The 22,024-nt window shown below is 32.7% G+C and overlaps 1 protein-coding gene across 1 annotated transcript; it reads left to right on the forward strand.

The window, feature by feature from the left end:
- Positions 1-62: 62 nt before the first annotated feature.
- LOC108226056 (E2F transcription factor-like E2FE) lies at positions 63-3,080 on the forward strand. Its single transcript, XM_017401010.2, has 9 exons — positions 63-72; positions 1,188-1,240; positions 1,331-1,408; positions 1,496-1,549; positions 1,707-1,805; positions 1,899-1,971; positions 2,056-2,117; positions 2,235-2,622; positions 2,950-3,080. Exons 1-9 carry the CDS (start codon positions 63-65, stop codon positions 3,033-3,035), a joined length of 903 nt encoding a protein of 300 aa, XP_017256499.1. The 3' UTR covers positions 3,036-3,080.
- Positions 3,081-22,024: the final 18,944 nt, after the last annotated feature.

The raw sequence follows: 22,024 nt of genomic DNA on the forward strand, positions 1-22,024 counted from the left end.
TTTTGTTTTGAGTTGAGAAGAAGTTCAATGCATATGCTCTAATCTTTATGTGTTGACTTCGAATGGCTTTGGGTCTGCAATGAATGTTCTCTCCCCATGTTACTTTTTGTTTTCCATCTACCTTAAAAGTTAATCATTATGCATATGATTTGCATTGAATATATCATATAGGCGACCCACAACCCCTTTCAAGTGGAGAACACTAAATCTTTATTACAAAACAATACAACAATACATAAGTTTTGACCATAATATCATATGATATGCTGCAGTCGGACAGAACTTTTTACACATTTCTGTCATGCATACATAAGAAAAGATATTAAGATATTAAAGCCATAAAAAAAATATAACTTTTGCATTTCATACCAATGAATCTTACAGAATGAAATGATTTATAATCAATATTGAATATCAATTGATTTTAAAATCTGAACTGAATATCATACATAGGATTTTAATATCTTAAAAAGTTATGTATAATCTATGTATAGTATAGAAGTCTAGATTATATAATCTTAGATTCAATTATGTCTCACACTTTTTCTAAAATAATATCATATCATTTGTGTTTAAGTAATTTTTTAATATCTTATCTTTTTGTAGAATTTAATATATGTTCTCAAATCCTATCATCATGATTACCTGCATCGAATGATTCGAATCAAAGTGTAAAAGTATATTAAAACATAAGATAATATCTTTAGAATAGTTTTGATACTATTAATGAATTTTGGCTATATATATAAATCTTATCTTGTGAGTTTCAACACACAGCCATAGTGCCATACCAGACTAACACATTTTGTATAAGCGACTTGAGAACCCCTGCAAATATTACCAGTGGGGATGGCGCAACTTTCAGCAAATTCTACACAATTTAATTTTCGAAAACCCACCTACTGCCGCAAAGAGAAATCTTTCGGCCTCTTATGCTCCAAGTACTCTTCCTCTCTTTTCTACATTTATTCTTTATTTACACATGCATATATAAGTTTTTTCTTATGTTTTTTCACTCAAATTTAATTAACACACGATGCAGTTTCCTGAACTTGTACGACCAAGACTGAGGGGAGATTATTAAAACCCATGATGCTTGTGAACGACTAGGTACTTGTCACACCTATTTAACTTTTCGTTTATTTTATTTAAATATGTTTATGAACTCCATGATGAAATTACTGTAGGTGTTGACAAAAGGAGGCTTCGTGACTTCATTGTTATTCTTGAAAGCATTGGAGTAAGCTCTTTAATTCTCGCTTAATTAAATCATCGATTTTATTAGTCTGGGGGTTTAGGGAAGTGTTTGAGTATTGTTAATGTTATGCAGCTTCTTAAGAAGGAAAGAAAGAATCATTATTCTTGGAAAGGGTTTGGTGTACTGCCAAAAACTTTCCAATTGCTTCAGGTACGTACCTAGCGTATCTAATTCTTTTTTGTATTTGGAATAAACACGACATTCCATAACTGGCTGAAATTTCTGTTGATTTGTCAGAGAGGAGGTCCAGGGGAAAGCTACACAAGGTTTGAAGATGATGAGGTTTCTCAGGTGTGCTGGCTTTTGAATTTCGGGTTTTTAAATAAAAAATGGGAGAACCCATTTTTCTAATTATTTTTTTCTGATGATATCTAACACAACTGCTTATTTTGTTCTGTACTTTCAGCAGTAATTTGTAATTCTGACCACAGAATAAATTTTATTATAGGCCTTAGATGACGGTAGAGGGGACAATTCAGACAAGAGGAAGGAAAACTGCATAGGGCTGCTGACACAGAAATTTGTTAAGCTATTCCTACGCTCTGAGGTATGCGTTGTGTTCGTTTAGCTCTAATCAATTTTTGTTGCCGGTTCATGTTTGTGTTTAGAGATTAGCTTGATTATTTTGTATTTCTTTCAGTTGGAGCTGATATCCGTTGATGAAGCTGCAAACATATTGAATGGAGATGCTCAAGATCCGTCAATAATCCAAAGTAAATTTTCATTTGTTTTTTTCTTGTTCACACTTCTTCAGCAATATATATCTAAGATGTTTTTTTCTATATATAACTCTGCAGCTAAAGTTAAGCGGCTCTATGATATTGCTAATGTGTTATCTTCCATGAACATTATAGAAAAGGTAAGATATCATTCACTGCTTATTTGTTTGCTGCTAAATTACATTAGTTCACTGCCAACTGTAAAAGACGTACAAATGCTACATTGTTAATAATTCTGTTTATATTGTATAATGCAGACTTATCAACCCGAGACAAAAAGGTTCGTCTTCAGGTGGATAGGAATAAGAGGACAGGCTGAAATGGCAACGATCAATGATCCAGTTCTTAGGACTAAGAGAAGAACCATTGAAAACGAGGCGACGAACACCAGTGTCAAAAGACACCTGGGTGATCAGTCAGAAGTTGCACCATCTCAAACACCTTGTGAAGGCAGAAGTCCCAGAAAGGTTATTGAGAATGACTTGGAAAAGGGATCAATACGGGATATGGAAAAACACCGATTTGGTCCATTTGCTCCAACAACTGTGCCTCAAGACAAACCCCAAGGCAAGAATAATGGGACGCAGATCCATGATTGGGAGAGTCTCGCCTCAACTCACCGTCCTCAATATCATCAGCACCAAGGTATTGCTTTCATTCTTTGATGAATTATTGCAATTCTTTGGACGTGAAGATTAGGAATCCACATGTACATAAATTTTGACCATAATAATCATGATATTCTATTGAGTACCTTAATGAATCATGCATGCCGGCTTTCATAATTTATGCTCCATTGGGTTCTGAGAAATGTTATTTATACAATTATGGAGGAAAAAAGTGATAATTTTCATTTCTTCCTCTGTTCCATTCAACTCATTTAAAGGCAGAAGTCATTTCCACCAATTTATAGTAAAAACTCATTTCCACCAATTTATACTAACTTGATATCTCTACTAATGTTTCTTTCAGCTATGAGAGATCTATTCAGTCATTATAGGGGAGCATGGAATTTTTATCATTCTGAAGTTGCTGGGAAGGATCCAGCACAACCATAGTCTTAATATATTCTTTCGTGTGCCGATGGAAGCTCAATATTTGGTCAGAACAAGAACATGGCCATGCAAAGAGTTATATTTGTTTTGAGTTGAGAAGAAGTTCAATGCATATGCTCTAATCTTTATGTGTTGACTTCGAATGGCTTTGGTTCTGCAATTAATTTTTCTCTCTCCATGCTACTTTGTTTTTTATCTACCTCAAAAGTTATTCATTATGCGTACTTTAAATTTTTGGAGCACACTAATAAGTCTTTTGATCGGATAGTTAAAAAATAATTTTTAACATTTTCTTTTTCAAAATAAAAATATTTAATCAAAATTTTAATTCACAAACAAACAACTGAAAAAAAAAATTAATATCCAGTCAACGCACCTAAAGATGTGTGCCAAAATTCAAAGCGTCATATAAAAAATAAGGAGTATTTTACTTTCCCATTCTCACTTTAGTAATCTCTTTCGAAATTTGTTCAAATTTTAATTAATTGACTACTGAAATGTAAAACACTATTTATATAGTTTGAGATAGTGAGAGTAACATTTCAAAATTTATTTGTAGAGAGTACATGTTGTAAATGAGACGAATACATGGGTAAGGGATGGAGTACTGAGATCCTTGATAAGATACTTGTTGGAAATACTGTTGTTTCGATTTATTTTTAAATTATCCAACTTGTTATTTTTTTATAAGATGCAGCAATCTTTCAAAAGATAAGATGACTAAATTCGTAGAGATAGTTATTTAAATTCATCTTGTGATCATGAAGTAAATATCGTATTGTTTTAGACAATAAAAGAAAGTGGTGGCTGCTTAATTTTTTCTTATGAAGGATAGAAAAATATTTTCTCTTACTCCCTATTTTGTGTTTCTTAAAATTAATTAAGCATAAGGAAGGTAGTGTCTGGGGGACACAATTGGGACACTCGACATAACATGAATTGCATATATTCATATGTGTGTGTGTGGAGAGAGAAAGTGATAGAGTCAAGTTTCAAGGATCCACACATTTTTAGAGTCTTTTTTAAGACTTTAGATTATAGACTTTTATCTATTTACATATAAAAATCACTATCATTTATTTTGTTTAACATACTTGTTCAACATAATTGTATATGGATTTGAGGCATCGCACTTATTATACTCCAATTATTCTCTAGACAATTCACCTTAAAAGCACAGACTCTGATGATAAAAAAAAAAAACTTTATTTTGCTCGTCAGACTTTTGTAACCGTACTTGTTAAATATACTTGTATATGATGTTAAACATTGTTGAACATTCTATAACTTTCTTTTTGTTATGTCTTCAATTTGTAAATTACTGCAAACAATCATTAATCATTATCAGATATATGGGTGCCACTACACCAAATACAGGCTTTTCTGACAGCCACTTTCTGACAGAGCGTTGTTTGGTCTTTAATTTCTGACGGGAGTTAGCATCTGACGGACAAGTGAGCTAACATCTGACGGTCAACTTCTGACGGACCTCCTTTGGGCCTCAGACTTGTGACGGACCATGATTTCTTACGGACATGTATGTTAACATCCGACAGACTTTAAAAATATTGTCAGAAAATGATTATTTTATTAATAAATTTTGGCGGGAATAATATATATTTTTCTCTAAATACACTTTCTGACGGGTTTCGTCAGAAGTTATGCACAAATTTTCATATTTTAATTTTTGAGAGAAATTGAAAAGGAAAAAAAAATTTAAAAATAGCTCAATACTTTCACTGTTACAAGTTATAAACGCATCGATGTTTTGATCTTTTAAAAATATTTCTTGATGATCCAACCGGTTACATGTCAAGATCTATATATTTTTTTTTTTTTTGAATAAAGATCTATATATTTTAGTGATATTTCAAAAATTTCTAGAAAAAATTGAATTTAAATTTAACAGTCAACTAGTGATTTGACTAATACTTCTAACTAATATTTTATCATATATTGGTTTTTAAATTTTTCAAAACCATGATCCAAGAGTATGGAGGTAAAGATCTGTATATATTAGTGATATGACAAAAGAAATATGAAAAAACTAATTTTTTTTATTTGAGATTTTAATAGTCAGTTAGTGGTTTAACTAATATTTCTAACTAGTTTCTTCATGGATTAGTATTTTATTTTTTTTAAATATATATCTCGATGATCCAACCGTATTTGATGTCAAAGATTTATATATTTAAGTGATACTATTAGTTTGACTAATACTTCTAACTAGTGTTCAATCATGTATTGGCATATTATTTTTTTAAAAAATATTTTTCGATGATCCAACTGTATGGATGTCAAGATCTGTATATTTTAGTGATTTGACAAAAATTTCGGGAAAAATTCAAATTATTTGATTTGAGAATTTAACAGTCAACTAATTGTTTGACTAATGCTTCTAACTTGTATTTTATCATGTGTTGTTGTTAGGTCCAAAGTATCGTAGAAGGGGGGTTGAATACGATACTCACTACAATTTAAAATTCTTTCGAATCTTGCGGATAAACAAATTGCAGTCCAGTAATGGGTTTCGTGTTCCGGATATTTATTTGGTCGGTTTCTGAGGATATGAAAATATTAAACCAACACACAATATTTTCCAAGGTATATCTGTATATTGATAAATACCTCGAAGGTGCTATAAATCCAAACCCGAAGGTTGGCTACAATGGCTACTACTACGTACACTCACAAACCCTAGCTTCTAAATATATATATATATTACAAAACTAAGCTATGATTTATTTGTGTGTAGTAGTGTGCGAGGCACAAAGCCATTCCACCATAAAGGTGGTGGAGAGTGTTACAAATGAGAACACAATCCATGGGTATTTATAGGCTTTTCATAAACTAACCATGGTTAACTCTTGAATTTGCGCCAGAATTGATTTGATTAAAATGAAACTTGCGCCAGGGGTGAGTTTGTTCCTGAATTGGCGCCTACTGATGTCCACTGTGTGTGCATGACTTAGAATAAATCTAAGTGAATGAACTTGCGCTTGTAGTTGCTCCATATATCACCCTATGCCACACTGTTGTCACCCATGGTTAAGAACTAACCAATTGGCGCTCCATACTTGCGCCAAAACAACTCCCATCTCCACTGTATGATTTATGCCTTAGTCTTGTTATACCAAGATGCAACTGGCGCCAGAATATTTTGGTGTACACGCTGTTCTCACTCCTGGTTAAGGTGATAACCTGTTAGGGTTAAACACTTGCTGCGTCACTAACTTGCGCTCCAACAGATATTCCGTGTATAAAATTTCATGACTTAGCTTCTGCTACGTTCATGTCAACAGGTGCCAATACTCCACTGTTATCACTCCACCAGTGGCGCCACATATATATTTACCTTTCACTCCTTGCGCTGGCAGCAGTAGGACACAAAGTGAGAAGACAAGGACAAGCATGTAAATCTCCAACTTGCGCTATGTACAATGCACCTGCCAAGAGCTTCAGTGTGTACATATCTGCCTTGGTCGATTTCATATTAAGATTCAAATGGCGCTTGCTGCAATATCTACGGGAAGAGAGAAGTGAGTCTCACAGTGAAACCCTAGATGCACATGCAAACCCTAGGTTGCCCTAGACACCTGACATCATCACATGCATGCATAATATATATATAATATAATATATTATGTTGTTATTATATTAATAAATAAAAATATATATAAATATATACACACATATATATTTTATTTATATGAACATATAATAATATATGTACATATATTTAAATATATTCTCATATATTTAAATATATATAATATATAATTATATGTAAATACAAATGTAAATATATATATAAATATATATAAAGATATATATATATAGTTATTTATAAATATAAATATAAACATAAATATATATAAAGAAAAGTATATATAAATATATACATATATATAATATTTATATAAACATATAGTAACATATATATACACATATATTTAAATATATTCTCATATATTTAAATATATATAATATACATATAACTATGTGTAAATATAAATATAAATATATATATAAAGATATATATAACTCTCTCTAAATATACATATATTTATGCACATAATATAATATATATATACACCTAAATATATAAATGTTTATGTAAAATATAAATACATATACTATATACATATATATTTATTTAAATATATATACATATAAATATACATATACATATGTTTAAAAACATATATACATATATATTATATATATTATATTTAATTAAATATACATATATACATATATGATTATATTTGTACATATACAAATATATAAGTGCACACATATAAAAAATGTCACTTCCTGATATGGCTTTCTGTGGAAGTTTTGACATATGGCATTTGAGCAGTAAGCTTTGGCATAGCTGGCATTTGACTTGGCTTGGCTGTGGAACAAATGACTTGATATGACTGGATCAATTCTTCGATCGATAAATACTTTGCAAAGCTCCGTACGTGCTGACGCTTAGTGCACTGGTCTGGTTCACAAGCGACTAACACTGAAGTCAAACATTGTACCTTCTTTGTCAGCAAACATTGATCAGTCGGTTCCGGGTTAGTTTATGCTTCAGTTTGTTGATTATAAATAACCAACCAAGATATATAGAAATATCTTGCTTCAGGGGTTGCACTGAAATCTTTCGAGTACTTGGACAACATCTTCATTGCTTCCACAATCTTGAATACTTCAATCTTTATTCTTCACTGAGGCATGAACATATTAATGAACTTCTTCCAGTGAACTTATTCCTTCAAGACTGTAGATGGCTTCTTCAACCTTTGTCTTCGTTTCTTCCGATTCCGGTGCAGGCGTAGTGTTATTTACTTGTCCTGTTCTATTGTTGAGTTATCATCCCTATGTAACAGATAGGGTTGTCTTTACATTTAGACTTACAATCTCCCCCTATTTGTTTGTTAATCATAACAAGCAAATCCTCCGGAGGATAACTCAACTAACACTTAGAAAAAGTAAAGTCCTGGACTAGTAAATAATGCTACAAAGTTTCTGGATCATATAATACATTTCCAGATTTCATGAATAGAAATAATAGATGTGCATATCACCTTTATTTCTCTGGTTCTTACTTACCTGCCAGATAATCCTCATAGTCTGTCTTGAAGAGAATTCAAAACATTCCATTATGCAAAGAACAATCAGCAGCTTCATTGAATTCTTCAGTGGTAATGAATGAGTTCATGTCTACACATACTGAAGAATAAATGTATCACCTTATACTTCTCCTCCCGTTACCTTGATCAGGTTCTCCTTAGTGATAAGTAGTTGTCTCCCCTTAGATGAAAGATCAATCCTCCTCCTTAGTTGAAAGAAGAATCTCCCCCTCAGTAGTACACAGCTAAAGAGTAGTTTAATCCCCCTTAGTTGTAGACAGCTAAAGAAAGCTAACTTACTTTTTCTTCCCCCTTTCATAAATTCTCCCCCTAAATATATTCTCCCCCTTAGTTGTGGAATCCTCCAAGGATATGTGGTATCAAATAGGTCAAGGAATGTGTACAATACTTCCTGTACCAAAAGATAATCTCCCCATAGAGAACTAAACAACGCTAAAGCTGGGGTCGAAGAAAGAGTTCAGAAGAAGGGTTTACTTTGATTGGGTTGGTCCCTATGCTGAAAGAATAGGTTCCAAACGGAAAAGTAATGAATAAGAACTGACATTCTAGTAACAACATCCACTTTGTCTTTAGGTATAAATTTGGTAATTAGTAGGTGTCTCACTAAAATGTTCTGCAGGTGTATCACTCAACACTCAATTTTCTCTCGGTGTTAGGGGTAAGGGTGTCACTCACAAGTTCTGTAAGTGTATCCCTCCACACAAATACTGAGCTTCCAAAATGCTGAGTACCTGCAAGAAAATCACCTTAGCCACCCTTAAAGGGGGTCACCGGTGGTGCAATGGGAGTTCGTAATTCCCAGTCCCTGTAGACTCATCAGATAAATCCGAATCATGGTCCACAAGTTGCCAACCACTAAGTGGCTTATCCAATTAAGGATCCAGAGTTGTTTGCTCTGGGAGGTTAGACAAAGGCTTAATTATGGCAAAGGCCTAAGTCCTCCTCAATGTCTGTGAAGACACTTGATTCAAGAGAATCATCAACCATAAGTTCACACTGTGAAATGGAATGAACCGTAGTTGCTTCCGTCAATTCTTTCAACAACATGTGAGTTTTCGATACTAAATATTATAATATGTACCTCACAAGTGTTTCACTCTTCTCAATTTCCTATGTGTTTGCACTCACTCATGCTCACATATTTCTCATTCTGATATCTCACTGGTTCTTCTCAGAATCTCACCAAGTGTTTAACTCTCAGTGTTTGGCTCACAGTGTTTCTCTCAGCACTCAAAGTATGGTCTTCTGTACCTGCATGAGAAAATCACCATAGCCCCTTCAAGAGAGGTCACTGGTGGTGCAATGGGGTTTCGTAAATCCCCGATCCTCAACCGACTCATCAATAAATTGACTCATAGTCAGAGAGTTGCCGATCACCTATAAATAGGAAATCCATTCCGATTGGATCCAGATCTGTTCTTATCTGGGGAGGGAGACGAGAATCCTGAAGATTTGGCAATTGAGATCCTCGTTTCCTCCTTACACCTGTAAAGGCATCAACCATCTTATCTACCGTAAAATGGTAAATGAAGAAGTTGCTTCTGGAACAAAACCTTCAACCTCACTGTGCACTCTCTTGTATTGTGTCCATAAGATATCTGTTTAGGCTCTTCATCAGAGTGATTACTGATGATGTGCTTGACTCAATACAAGATGCTCTGGCTGACGAGCGAATTTCAATGGACTCATCCTGTTGAGAGAATGATTCCAGAGACTGTTTTATTGCCTTTTCAGCTCTATATTCTTTTGAGAGAATACAGATGAGCAACAGTTACCTCAGGTTTGAAAACACCTTTTCTTCTTGAGAGGTAGAGCTGTGGGTACACTATCCCTCACATCCTTATTTGCTGCAACAAGTACAGTTTCTCCCTCATTGACCTCTAGTCTAATAAGTTCCTTATTACTCCATGGGGAAAGTTGGGATGTGTTCTGAATTTGGTTTTGTAGTCTGGGATAAAGATTATTGGTTTTTCAACCTTATGACTATATAGGAAAGCCAAAAGGCTGATTAAGTTCCAAAGAACAGAAAGAGATATAAATGCATTTTAGAAAATCTATGATTTTGAATGAAAGCAATTGCATTTAATCTTTTGAGGAAAAATGAATCAGTTGTGACTGTAAAATGATTTACATAAAGAATGACAATCACAACCGATGAAAGAAATAAAGTTTTCCTTTAAAAACTAGTTTGAGTACGAGAGTCTCAATCTATGCATAAAAAGTTTAGATGAACTTGTCTTTGAAAAAGACACAGACTCCTGTTTCTCATCACAATTTAAAAAGGAAACAAGAAAATTTATGTGCTACAGTGTATAAAGCACTCGCCACACTAATTAGTGAAAAGGCCTCATACTAGCACATCGTCAAAACAGACGCTGCAAGTGACAAAGATCACCAAGTACACAAATACAAGATAATCAATGTCTCGTCCTATGACGCTACATGTATAGATGCAAAATATTCTAAGAAGTATTTATGAAATAGAGTAGTGGATACCAATTGTTGAAATCAATTGATAAGAAAATTTCTTTGAAGAAACTCACCACTCCAGAACATAAATATGAGACAGAATAAAGATTATGTTGTCTCCCTTGTACTCATAATATTAAACACCTAAAATATATTAGCACTAGTGGTTTTAAGAAATATGCAACAATATTTCACCAGTGCCAATACATCACAATCAATTCACAAATAAAACATCAATAAAGCATAAAAAAAAGATATCAATTAAATATTTCAAAGATGAATTAATCATGCTTCTATTATTCTATCAAGGTCAATCATGAAACAAATGAGAATATAGTTGTAGGTCACAATTTAACTAAGATAAAATAATAATTACCTACGCAATATCATATAATTATCAGATCAACATATAACAACTAAAATCATGACAATCATACAAAGATATTCGCAAGCCCGAGGGAAAGTTGAAGAAAAATTCACAAGTCCTATACATGTAAGCATTAAGTACAAGTAAACTCACAACAACTCCTCACAGAAAATATTAACAATTAATATTAGTGATCTACATATAAGCATCCAAAATATCACTAACACTAAAAGTATCACAACTATATGCAGTTAGACATGAAATAAAATATCAATTAATAAATCATCAAATATCCAACACAAATAGTTATGCTTCAAGTATATACACTAATATAAATGGATTCATCCTAGAGAGAATCTAAGTAACTCCACAAATACTAGTATATCATGACTAAATTCTAACTAGATTCTAACCACATTCCAATTACTGATACAAGTTATAAGTCTAGAAATAGATAAGTCATGCTACAGATCATATACCTATAAAAAAGAATTCAACTTAGAAAATAATCCTAAGTATGTTCACAAATACAGATATATCACAACTTCATTATGACAAAGTTCTCTACTAGATACCAATTGTTAAAGAGGTATAGATCAAGAAAGATAACATAATTAAGTCATGCTTCATGTCATCTCTAATCATTTAAATCATGAACAAATAAGTCACTTAATTGTCATGCAACACAATTTAAATAATTTGACATAACAAACACTCATGCTAAAATATGTAATCACCATCTAAGCATGCAAAACAATAAACATGGCAATCACATATAATAGCAAAAAGCACGAGGTACTGGATTTTGAATAAATTCACAAGTCCTATGTATAGACAATTTAATACTCATGAATTCATTCAAGAAATACGATAGACATGCTCATGAAAGAAGTAATACCTTATAGAAAATATAGTATGTGATCTACTTGCAGTTAAGTAAAGTGATAAGTTGAATACCTCTGAGACTTGACATTTCAGTTGATGTACCTTTCTTGTACTGATCAAGTCCAGTGGTTGTTGGCATAAGTCTTGACATGTCTAGAATCTTCCAAAATGCGCATATTCAAAAGATCCTTGACTTCCTTTTATTGCCATCATTCTCTAGACTAGCTAGTAGACCATAAAGAATTGCAACTTTCCAACAAACTCATCATATCACTAATCTGCATTCACTTAGCAATTATCTTGCACAAGTGACGTTAGTCCACATATAATATAATCATGGTATCACAGCACATATAATTATATTGTGTGTGCCTTGTATCATGAGAGGTAATAATTTGGATACCAAATATGACTCTAGCAATCAGATATTAAAATAATATGCTAGTCAGAAATCATACCATGTCTGTGACGATCATCAGGTGTTGGATAGCAACTCATAGAGAGCTGGTGAAGAAAGAGCATAAAAATTCCGTTGGATCTGCAACTGCAAAGTCCTTGAAATGTTGTATGAAGCTTCATCTTCTAGCTCACTGTAATATCCTGAACCCGAGTCTCGTCAATGGTGCCTTAGTTCAATCATGAAGGTCGTTGAGTCCCTTAAGATGTAGAGTCTTGAACTTGAAGATTATATTTCTATCATCTTCATAACCTTCTCCTTTGAAGTAACTTTAAGCAACCAAATTGGCTTGTCCCTCGTAACAGAGCCAAAATTATCCAGTTGGAATCTGAATACCCGACAAGTACTAAGTACTGAATTGTCTTTAGGTCAAGGTATCAGAATCCGCACAATCTGCTTTCAAACTGATTGAGATCATCTTGTTGTGCAATCACTCAATCTGGATCCATTTAAGAGCTTCTGACTCTTCCTCAAGTTTCACTACAGATTGAAACTCAAAGAAATAACATCCTTTCACAATAGCTCTCCCAATCTTCACTTCACCATTAGGAACATTTTAGAACTAGAGCCCGGGAATGATATAGACTCAAACCCTTTGTCTAAGCAGATACGTTCTTGATATGTCCTGTTCATTCTTCAATATAGTGTTGAGTTTGACTAGTGAATCCACCAAATGCTCCCCCTAAGCTGTTGCTAAGATTTCTTTAATAATCCTTATCCTTGAAAAGAGATTCTGCTTGGATCTGAATCATTATTATACCAATAATATCACCTTTAACAGCTTGGAGCAAAGTGTCGTTCAATGTCCTGTCCAGACTTACAATCACCTTCTGTTGATTAATCACAATCACCCTGTAGACTCTGGACTCCATAGAGTAGCCGAGGAAAATATTCTTTGGGCTTCAAATGCAAGACTTGCAAAGAGGCATTTTCCTCCAAACACATACCAAGAGTTAGTGTTTGCTTTTGATTGGCCACTGACAAGAATGGTGTCTTTCTGGATTTATCAATGATCAGGGTTCATCTTGATCAACCTTCATTTGTGACGTCTTGTCCTTCGAACACATACGAACAACACGAAAGAATCTAGAGTAGTCAATGATCATCGCAAAAAGATATCTAGCATTGTTTGCAGACATGACATTAGCTGATCCGTAGAAATCCATACGTATCATCTGAAGCGGCTCAGTAATGTTAGTCATATCTTTGCTTCTGTGCGATGCTCCTTCGACTTCCCTATTGACATACCTCATAATCTTCATCCATAATGAATTCCAGATGAGGTAGTCCTCTCACCAATTCTCTTCTTACTAATAAAAAGAGCTCCTTGTTTTGACATACAAGTTTGAGAGCTTCAAGTGCCATAGCTAATACTCATTCGATGAAGCTTTACTATCGAAATAGCTCACTTCATCTTCAGTTGAAGTTCCATATTAGCTACGAGCAGATTCACATCTTTCCTGATTTGAGATAAAGCACTATTCCATGAACTGACATAATGTCCTTTGTCAGAGAACAGTCTGATACTCAGAATTTGTGTGCTTTGACTCTTCCAAGAAAGATATACTTCCATGATGACATTTCATAAAAGGAGCATGTTCCATAAGAGAATCTTTGTTGTCATCTTCCAAAGATTATTGACGGAACTGCTCACACGATCACATTTGCTAACAGGGTACTTTTTGTGAATCATATGATTTCAGCTACTCAGCAAACAGAGTGCACCAAAAATCATATGGAATATATGTAACCTGCAATCACAAATGGAAAGAGTTCTATGGTCCCCAATCATAACTGGGTCCGAATGGATTAGAGATTTTTCTTTAACAATGGTAACAACAGAAGCAACCTTAACATGCTAATTCTTATCTAGACATTGCCCTAATGTGATTCTCAAACATGCTTTTCTAAAATCAATGCAAGTACAAAGACATGCATTCATGACATGAAAATAAACAGACATGATGTTGAGTACACATGGCAAACAGTCAAAGATAAGACAAGAGCAAGACAGGCAGTTATGCAATTCAGAAGATTCAGTACTCTCTACTTAAACCAATTAACACAAGTGCAACAGGTATCAAGTAGAATTACATATATTTAATAATCTTCTAAGAGCATAAGAATCTGATTCCAATCTGTTATTATATGGCATTATACTATCTCTATTACCTAAGTCAGTTTTAGATCTAACATGAAGTTCTAAAAGTTCTACTGACACAAGGTAGACATTCCATCATAGAACAAATAAATTCCTTAACAAACAATTCAGATTAGATAAGCAAATCTAATTGTACTAGGGAATCTGAAAGTAAATGTTTTAACAAAAGTTATATATGCTAGGATCATAACCCCTAAAACTAAGAGTCGTGTTCCAAAGGAAAGCTTCTAATCTCATCATTGCAAATAATCAAATACTAAATATTCATACACATGTTAAGAATCTGCTAAAGACACATGCACAAGATTATCATCAATCCTAGTTATCAGAACAGTGATCTAGCATACTAGTTCAACATTATCTATTGTGATGTTATCATGCTTGTGCTTGTGTGTTAAACAATTATATTCAGAGATTTATAACATGCTTTGAATATAAAGAAATATGTATTCCATAGTTAGAAAGAATTCGTACCTGAGATGTGCGAGTTGAGTCATCTTCAGAGAATGCTGGGATAGCCAGATAACCATAATCATCCTTCTCATCAGCAACTGATCCAGCTCACACCTTTCCTAAAATAGCATAAGAACTTGTTGTGATGTTTCTTTCAAAACATCCACTTGAATTTCAGACAAGCCCTATCATCCTTGTTTGTCGAGGCTTCAATATATATAGCAACCCTCATTTGCTAAAGATACCAAACAATATTGTGTGTACTGACCAACTCAGTTTTCAAACAACCTGTCGAACTGAACCCCGAAGAGTCACCACTTGAAACCAATGGATTCCATCTGAATCTGCCATGACTAAACCTCTCAGACAGTGTTATGCTAATCCTTGAAGTTATGTCCTCACATTCTTCAAAAGTGTTAACTTTCGTCGACTTGAGCTTCCTCAAATTCAGCAGTTACAAACTCTTCTGTTCAATCCTAAGGTTCTGACATAAATGCACGAAACTGATTTGGTGCGGTAGTAACTCGTTAATTATATCCTTAAACCTCCACAGTTCTCTGTCTTTGGTTCAGTTGATTCTGGATGGATTTAGCATTGATACAATTCAGTGTGTAATTGTATTTCCCTGAATCACTGAGTTAGATTGAAATCCTTGAAGATTCATCCGTAAAAACTTCTCTTTTCCTACTACCAGTGGTGCCATTCAAAGTTGACATTCCGAGCCCTGGAAAGATGCTTCATTGCAGATGTAGCAAATTCCCATCCTGATCTGGTGATCTGATAATCAAGTAGGAGTAATTACTCAGATCAAGGCCTGAAGTACCTTCTTCAAAATTCACTGTTAGTAGTGTCCAATCAGTCATCAATAGAATCTTCTTCGAATCACAATCATCTTTTTCGAACATAGAAAACTGCTTCTAATAATCCTTTGAGAAATCAATTGGATTGGGTCATCAATGTACTTCCATTACCGGTTCTGAGAATCTAGTATTTGAAAGCCCGGTGTTTGTCTTGTAATCTGTCAGCCTGATCTGTCTCAACTAAATGTCAATCTGATTTGTCTTGGAGTAGAATAATTAAAAAGGTTACGGGACACTTGATTATTTAAACTAAGTTTAAATTATAAAGAAAATAAAATTTTTAAAAATAAGTTTTAAAAGATGAAAGAAAATAAAGTATAAAATAAACTTAGTTAAATCTATAAAGTAAATTTAATTATATTTAAAAAATAAATTCAAATAAATTCATAATAAACTGAATAAGTTTAGAATAAATTTATTTCAAATTTATTTAGTAAATATATTAAAATTTATTAGATAAATTTAATTTTTGAAAATATTCAAGTGTCTCGTCTCCAATTAAATCATAGCTTCCAGAACAAATGAAATTGAACCCTTGAACTTGAACTTATATCCATAATCAGTTAAATCCTCTTAAATTTATATTTTATATTTTAACTTAAATTTAAATCATAAACTATACAAATTTAAATAATAAATTTATAAAAATTTATGATAAACTTGATAAAGTCTAAGAGTAAACTTTACAAGTCTAAAATAAATTTAAGCAAATTTAATAAATGAATTTAGCAAAGTTTATAAAGTAAATTTAATTAAGTTTATAAGATAAATTTAATTAATTCATAATAAACTCAATTAATAAGTTTAAAATAAATTAAGTTAAATTTATAAAATAAACTTATTAAAATTTAAAGTATAAATTTATAAGTCCCGGTCCAAAGTTCAGTATCCGACAGATAATCCTTGCTTAGGCCTACGGACAAATTCAGCAACACAAACCGGAAGAACATTTCCCCTAATCAAATATCAAAAGCTAGGTTCTTGATTTTCCGTACGATAAGGATCCTGATTTGTATATCAATCAACCTCGCTCTGATACCAATTGTTAGGTCCAAAGTATCGTAGAAGGGGGGTTGAATACGATACTCACTACAATTTAAAATTCTTTCGAATCTTGCGGATAAACAAATTGCAGTCCAGTAATGGGTTTCGTGTTCCGGATATTTATTTGGTCGGTTTCTGAGGATATGAAAATATTAAACCAACACACAATATTTTCCAAGGTATATCTGTATATTGATAAATACCTCGAAGGTGCTATAAATCCAAACCCGAAGGTTGGCTACAATGGCTACTACTACGTACACTCACAAACCCTAGCTTCTAAATATATATATATATTACAAAACTAAGCTATGATTTATTTGTGTGTAGTAGTGTGCGAGGCACAAAGCCATTCCACCATAAAGGTGGTGGAGAGTGTTACAAATGAGAACACAATCCATGGGTATTTATAGGCTTTTCATAAACTAACCATGGTTAACTCTTGAATTTGCGCCAGAATTGATTTGATTAAAATGAAACTTGCGCCAGGGGTGAGTTTGTTCCTGAATTGGCGCCTACTGATGTCCACTGTGTGTGCATGACTTAGAATAAATCTAAGTGAATGAACTTGCGCTTGTAGTTGCTCCATATATCACCCTATGCCACACTGTTGTCACCCATGGTTAAGAACTAACCAATTGGCGCTCCATACTTGCGCCAAAACAACTCCCATCTCCACTGTATGATTTATGCCTTAGTCTTGTTATACCAAGATGCAACTGGCGCCAGAATATTTTGGTGTACACGCTGTTCTCACTCCTGGTTAAGGTGATAACCTGTTAGGGTTAAACACTTGCTGCGTCACTAACTTGCGCTCCAACAGATATTCCGTGTATAAAATTTCATGACTTAGCTTCTGCTACGTTCATGTCAACAGGTGCCAATACTCCACTGTTATCACTCCACCAGTGGCGCCACATATATATTTACCTTTCACTCCTTGCGCTGGCAGCAGTAGGACACAAAGTGAGAAGACAAGGACAAGCATGTAAATCTCCAACTTGCGCTATGTACAATGCACCTGCCAAGAGCTTCAGTGTGTACATATCTGCCTTGGTCGATTTCATATTAAGATTCAAATGGCGCTTGCTGCAATATCTACGGGAAGAGAGAAGTGAGTCTCACAGTGAAACCCTAGATGCACATGCAAACCCTAGGTTGCCCTAGACACCTGACATCATCACATGCATGCATAATATATATATAATATAATATATTATGTTGTTATTATATTAATAAATAAAAATATATATAAATATATACACACATATATATTTTATTTATATGAACATATAATAATATATGTACATATATTTAAATATATTCTCATATATTTAAATATATATAATATATAATTATATGTAAATACAAATGTAAATATATATATAAATATATATAGAGATATATATATATAGTTATTTATAAATATAAATATAAACATAAATATATATAAAGAAAAGTATATATAAATATATACATATATATAATATTTATATAAACATATAGTAACATATATATACACATATATTTAAATATATTCTCATATATTTAAATATATATAATATACATATAACTATGTGTAAATATAAATATAAATATATATATATAAAGATATATATAACTCTCTCTAAATATACATATATTTATGCACATAATATAATATATATACACCTAAATATATAAATGTTTATGTAAAATATAAATACATATACTATATACATATATATTTATTTAAATATATATACATATAAATATACATATACATATGTTTAAAAACATATATACATATATATTATATATATTATATTTAATTAAATATACATATATACATATATGATTATATTTGTACATATACAAATATATAAGTGCACACATATAAAAAATGTCACTTCCTGATATGGCTTTCTGTGGAAGTTTTGACATATGGCATTTGAGCAGTAAGCTTTGGCATAGCTGGCATTTGACTTGGCTTGGCTGTGGAACAAATGACTTGATATGACTGGATCAATTCTTCCATCGATAAATACTTTGCAAAGCTCCGTACGTGCTGACGCTTAGTGCACTGGTCTGGTTCACAAGCGACTAACACTGAAGTCAAACATTGTACCTTCTTTGTCAGCAAACATTGATCAGTCGGTTCCGGGTTAGTTTATGCTTCAGTTTGTTGATTATAAATAACCAACCAAGATATATAGAAATATCTTGCTTCAGGGGTTGCACTGAAATCTTTCGAGTACTTGGACAACATCTTCATTGCTTCCACAATCTTGAATACTTCAATCTTTATTCTTCACTGAGGCATGAACATATTAATGAACTTCTTCCAGTGAACTTATTCCTTCAAGACTGTAGATGGCTTCTTCAACCTTTGTCTTCGTTTCTTCCGATTCCGGTGCAGGCGTAGTGTTATTTACTTGTCCTGTTCTATTGTTGAGTTATCATCCCTATGTAACAGATAGGGTTGTCTTTACATTTAGACTTACAGTTGTTGCTTCAAATATTTAAAAAAATATTTTTCAATGATCCAACCGCATGGATGTCAAGTTCTATATATTTTAGTGATATTATAAAAAATTTGGAAAAAAATAAATTTATTTGATTTGAGATTTTTACAGTCAACTATTGGTTTGACTAATACTTCTAACTATTGTTTTATCATGTATTGTTGTTTTAATTTTTTTGAAAATATTTGTCAATGATCCAACCGTATGGATGTCAAGGTCCACATATTTTAATGATTTTACAAAAATTTTGAAAAAGAATAAATTTATTTGATTTGAGATTTTAGCAGTCAACTAGTGGTTATACCAAATAAAAGAAAAATGATGCCACCTTGTATTATTTATACCGGTCTCGTTAATAAAAACATATGATATCTATTGAAGATGCTACATATTAATATGAAACAGTGCTAACATTTGACATGTATATTACCAGCAAACGGCAACATTTGACATGTATATTACCAGCTTACAGCCCCATGTGCTTGTTTTCAAAGATATGATGAAGATCAAGAAATAGATCAAAACCATTTAAAATGAATGAATGAACATTAGGTAAAGCATTTAGGTTAATATACACACTTACAGTTGGCAGTTAAACGAGTCAGTGATATGAGAAAACAGAATTTTTGGACCAACAACTTACCACAGTACAAGGTTCTTTCTTGGTTTGTGACTTGATCAGGTTAGCTGCTTGAGATCTCCGCATCCAAACACCCCAGAAAGACATCAATGCTCCCAGAAGCAAGAAGGGTCCGCATCGTGGATCACACAAGAGATCATGGAGTCCAGAAGTAAGACTAATGACTCGACGCATTATTCCCTTGCCCGAGGAAAGAATCTTCTTAGTGCTAGTTGACCATATAGGGTCCACGTCCTCAGGAACAAGCTCAGGAGAAGAAAAGTTTGTGAATAAGTTTGTGAGATTCTGAGAGAAGAAAAGACACGGGCTGACGAATTTTGCTACTCTTCCTTTTGTTTATGAATGTTTAATATAAGCGGCAAGTTTACAGTATTGTAAATGTAGTTGCTATGGTTTCATTTTCAGTTGCGTGCCTGGAATATGGTATTGCAGAGGATATTAGTCTCTGTTGGAAGTATGTAATTTATGACTAAGTTTATTTGTCAGAAGGTTTGTATTATTATTTTAGACTTTTAGTACGAAAATAAATTTATTTATTTTTTTCTTTTTTTAATTGTAAATTTCTGACAGACCTATTTGTCAGATGTTTGGTTTATTATTATAATAAGTAAGTAGTGGGTCCCACATTACCTTCCAACAAAATTGTAACTTCCGACGCAATTCAGAACTTTTGACTACAAGTTTTCCGACAGAGGTAGTCTGTCAGAAGAAAGCATTCTTCTGACAGAATGTAGGCTAAAATGGCTGTCGGAAATACCTGTATTTGGTGTAGTGTGCTTTTATGGAAATGACGGCTGAAAAGAGAACATCCTCAAATTAAAATGGAAAACTTTCATTTTTCTCCTAATCCAATCTTATGATATGAAGCTGGCACAATGTTGTTAAAAAACATGATTTTTAGTTGATTAAAAAAACAAGTTCTACAACGCATTTGTCTCTATGTAGTATGAATAGTGCTGGTGAATCTTCCTTTCTCTTTGAGGAGTGATTCATTTGATGATATTGACTAATGGAGTGATCGTGTGTAATTTTAAATATACTAAACTGTCAAGTTGGTGGTTTGATATTTTATGATATTTGGATTAGTTAGTAAATGATTGTATTTAATGTTTCCAATTTAATATTTTCTTATGTAAAAATAAAAAGAAAATGTAAATCAGTGTAAAACATAGATTTATTAAGAATATTTATGTTTAATTACAATAATTGAACATCGATTTTTTCCAGTTCTCGTGTTGTAAACAATTGAACTAAATGTTGTAACTTGAATATGCAAAAACTGTTACTATGTTAAAAACATGGAATACATGTTCACAATTTTCGCTGGCACGCTCAATCTCTATGATAAGTCTCTATATGTAATAATATTTGTAAAACCTATAGATGCATTGAATTAGACCTAGCAAATCAGGTAATAAGATCTATTTTGGATCGTATATGATTCGAAACAAATCCACTTTCGATTAAGATATATTTACGTACCATCTCGGTTCGGTTCAGACCTAATTCAGTTCGGATATTGTTTTCATATTGCATAGCTTAAACCGGTTTCGGTTCGAATCTTGTGAAGGGTGCGTGATGAAATGAACGATGTTTGATTTCTATTTTGCCCGTGTTCGACCCCTCGGTTCACTCTTCGATCGTCTTTACTATATTTCTTGGGCTCGTACCGATCTCCGTGTTTCTCCTTTTCTCAATCCTTTCTACACTCTCTATGTCCCTCGATATAGATTTCATATGTCTTTTTTGTTTAGAACGTGGAGGAAAAAAGAGAGAGTATATATTAGTATCATTCCTATTTAAAAAATTATGTGTTTTCTACTAAGGATGCACAAAAATAACATTAATATTCTTAATTTCAAAATTATTAATTTATTACATGACTTTATGGTTCAGTGAATTATATATAATCATTTTTTTTTAATATTTTAGCTAGCTATATTTGGAGAGCTCTAATACTGTGCAATAATTTTTTAATCGGTAAAACAATCCATTTGCGGAAAAAGTA

The sequence above is a fragment of the Daucus carota genome, chromosome 6 (assembly GCF_001625215.2).
Source record: "Daucus carota subsp. sativus chromosome 6, DH1 v3.0, whole genome shotgun sequence".
Taxonomy (NCBI): Eukaryota; Viridiplantae; Streptophyta; class Magnoliopsida; order Apiales; family Apiaceae; genus Daucus; species Daucus carota.

Bases quoted from the DNA above. Each gene is read 5' to 3' on its own strand.
- LOC108226056 (XM_017401010.2), top strand. The intron at 1,550-1,706 runs GTGTGCTGGCTT...ATTTTATTATAG, and splicing joins AAGATGATGAGGTTTCTCAG to GCCTTAGATGACGGTAGAGG. The intron at 2,118-2,234 runs GTAAGATATCAT...TGTATAATGCAG, and splicing joins CCATGAACATTATAGAAAAG to ACTTATCAACCCGAGACAAA.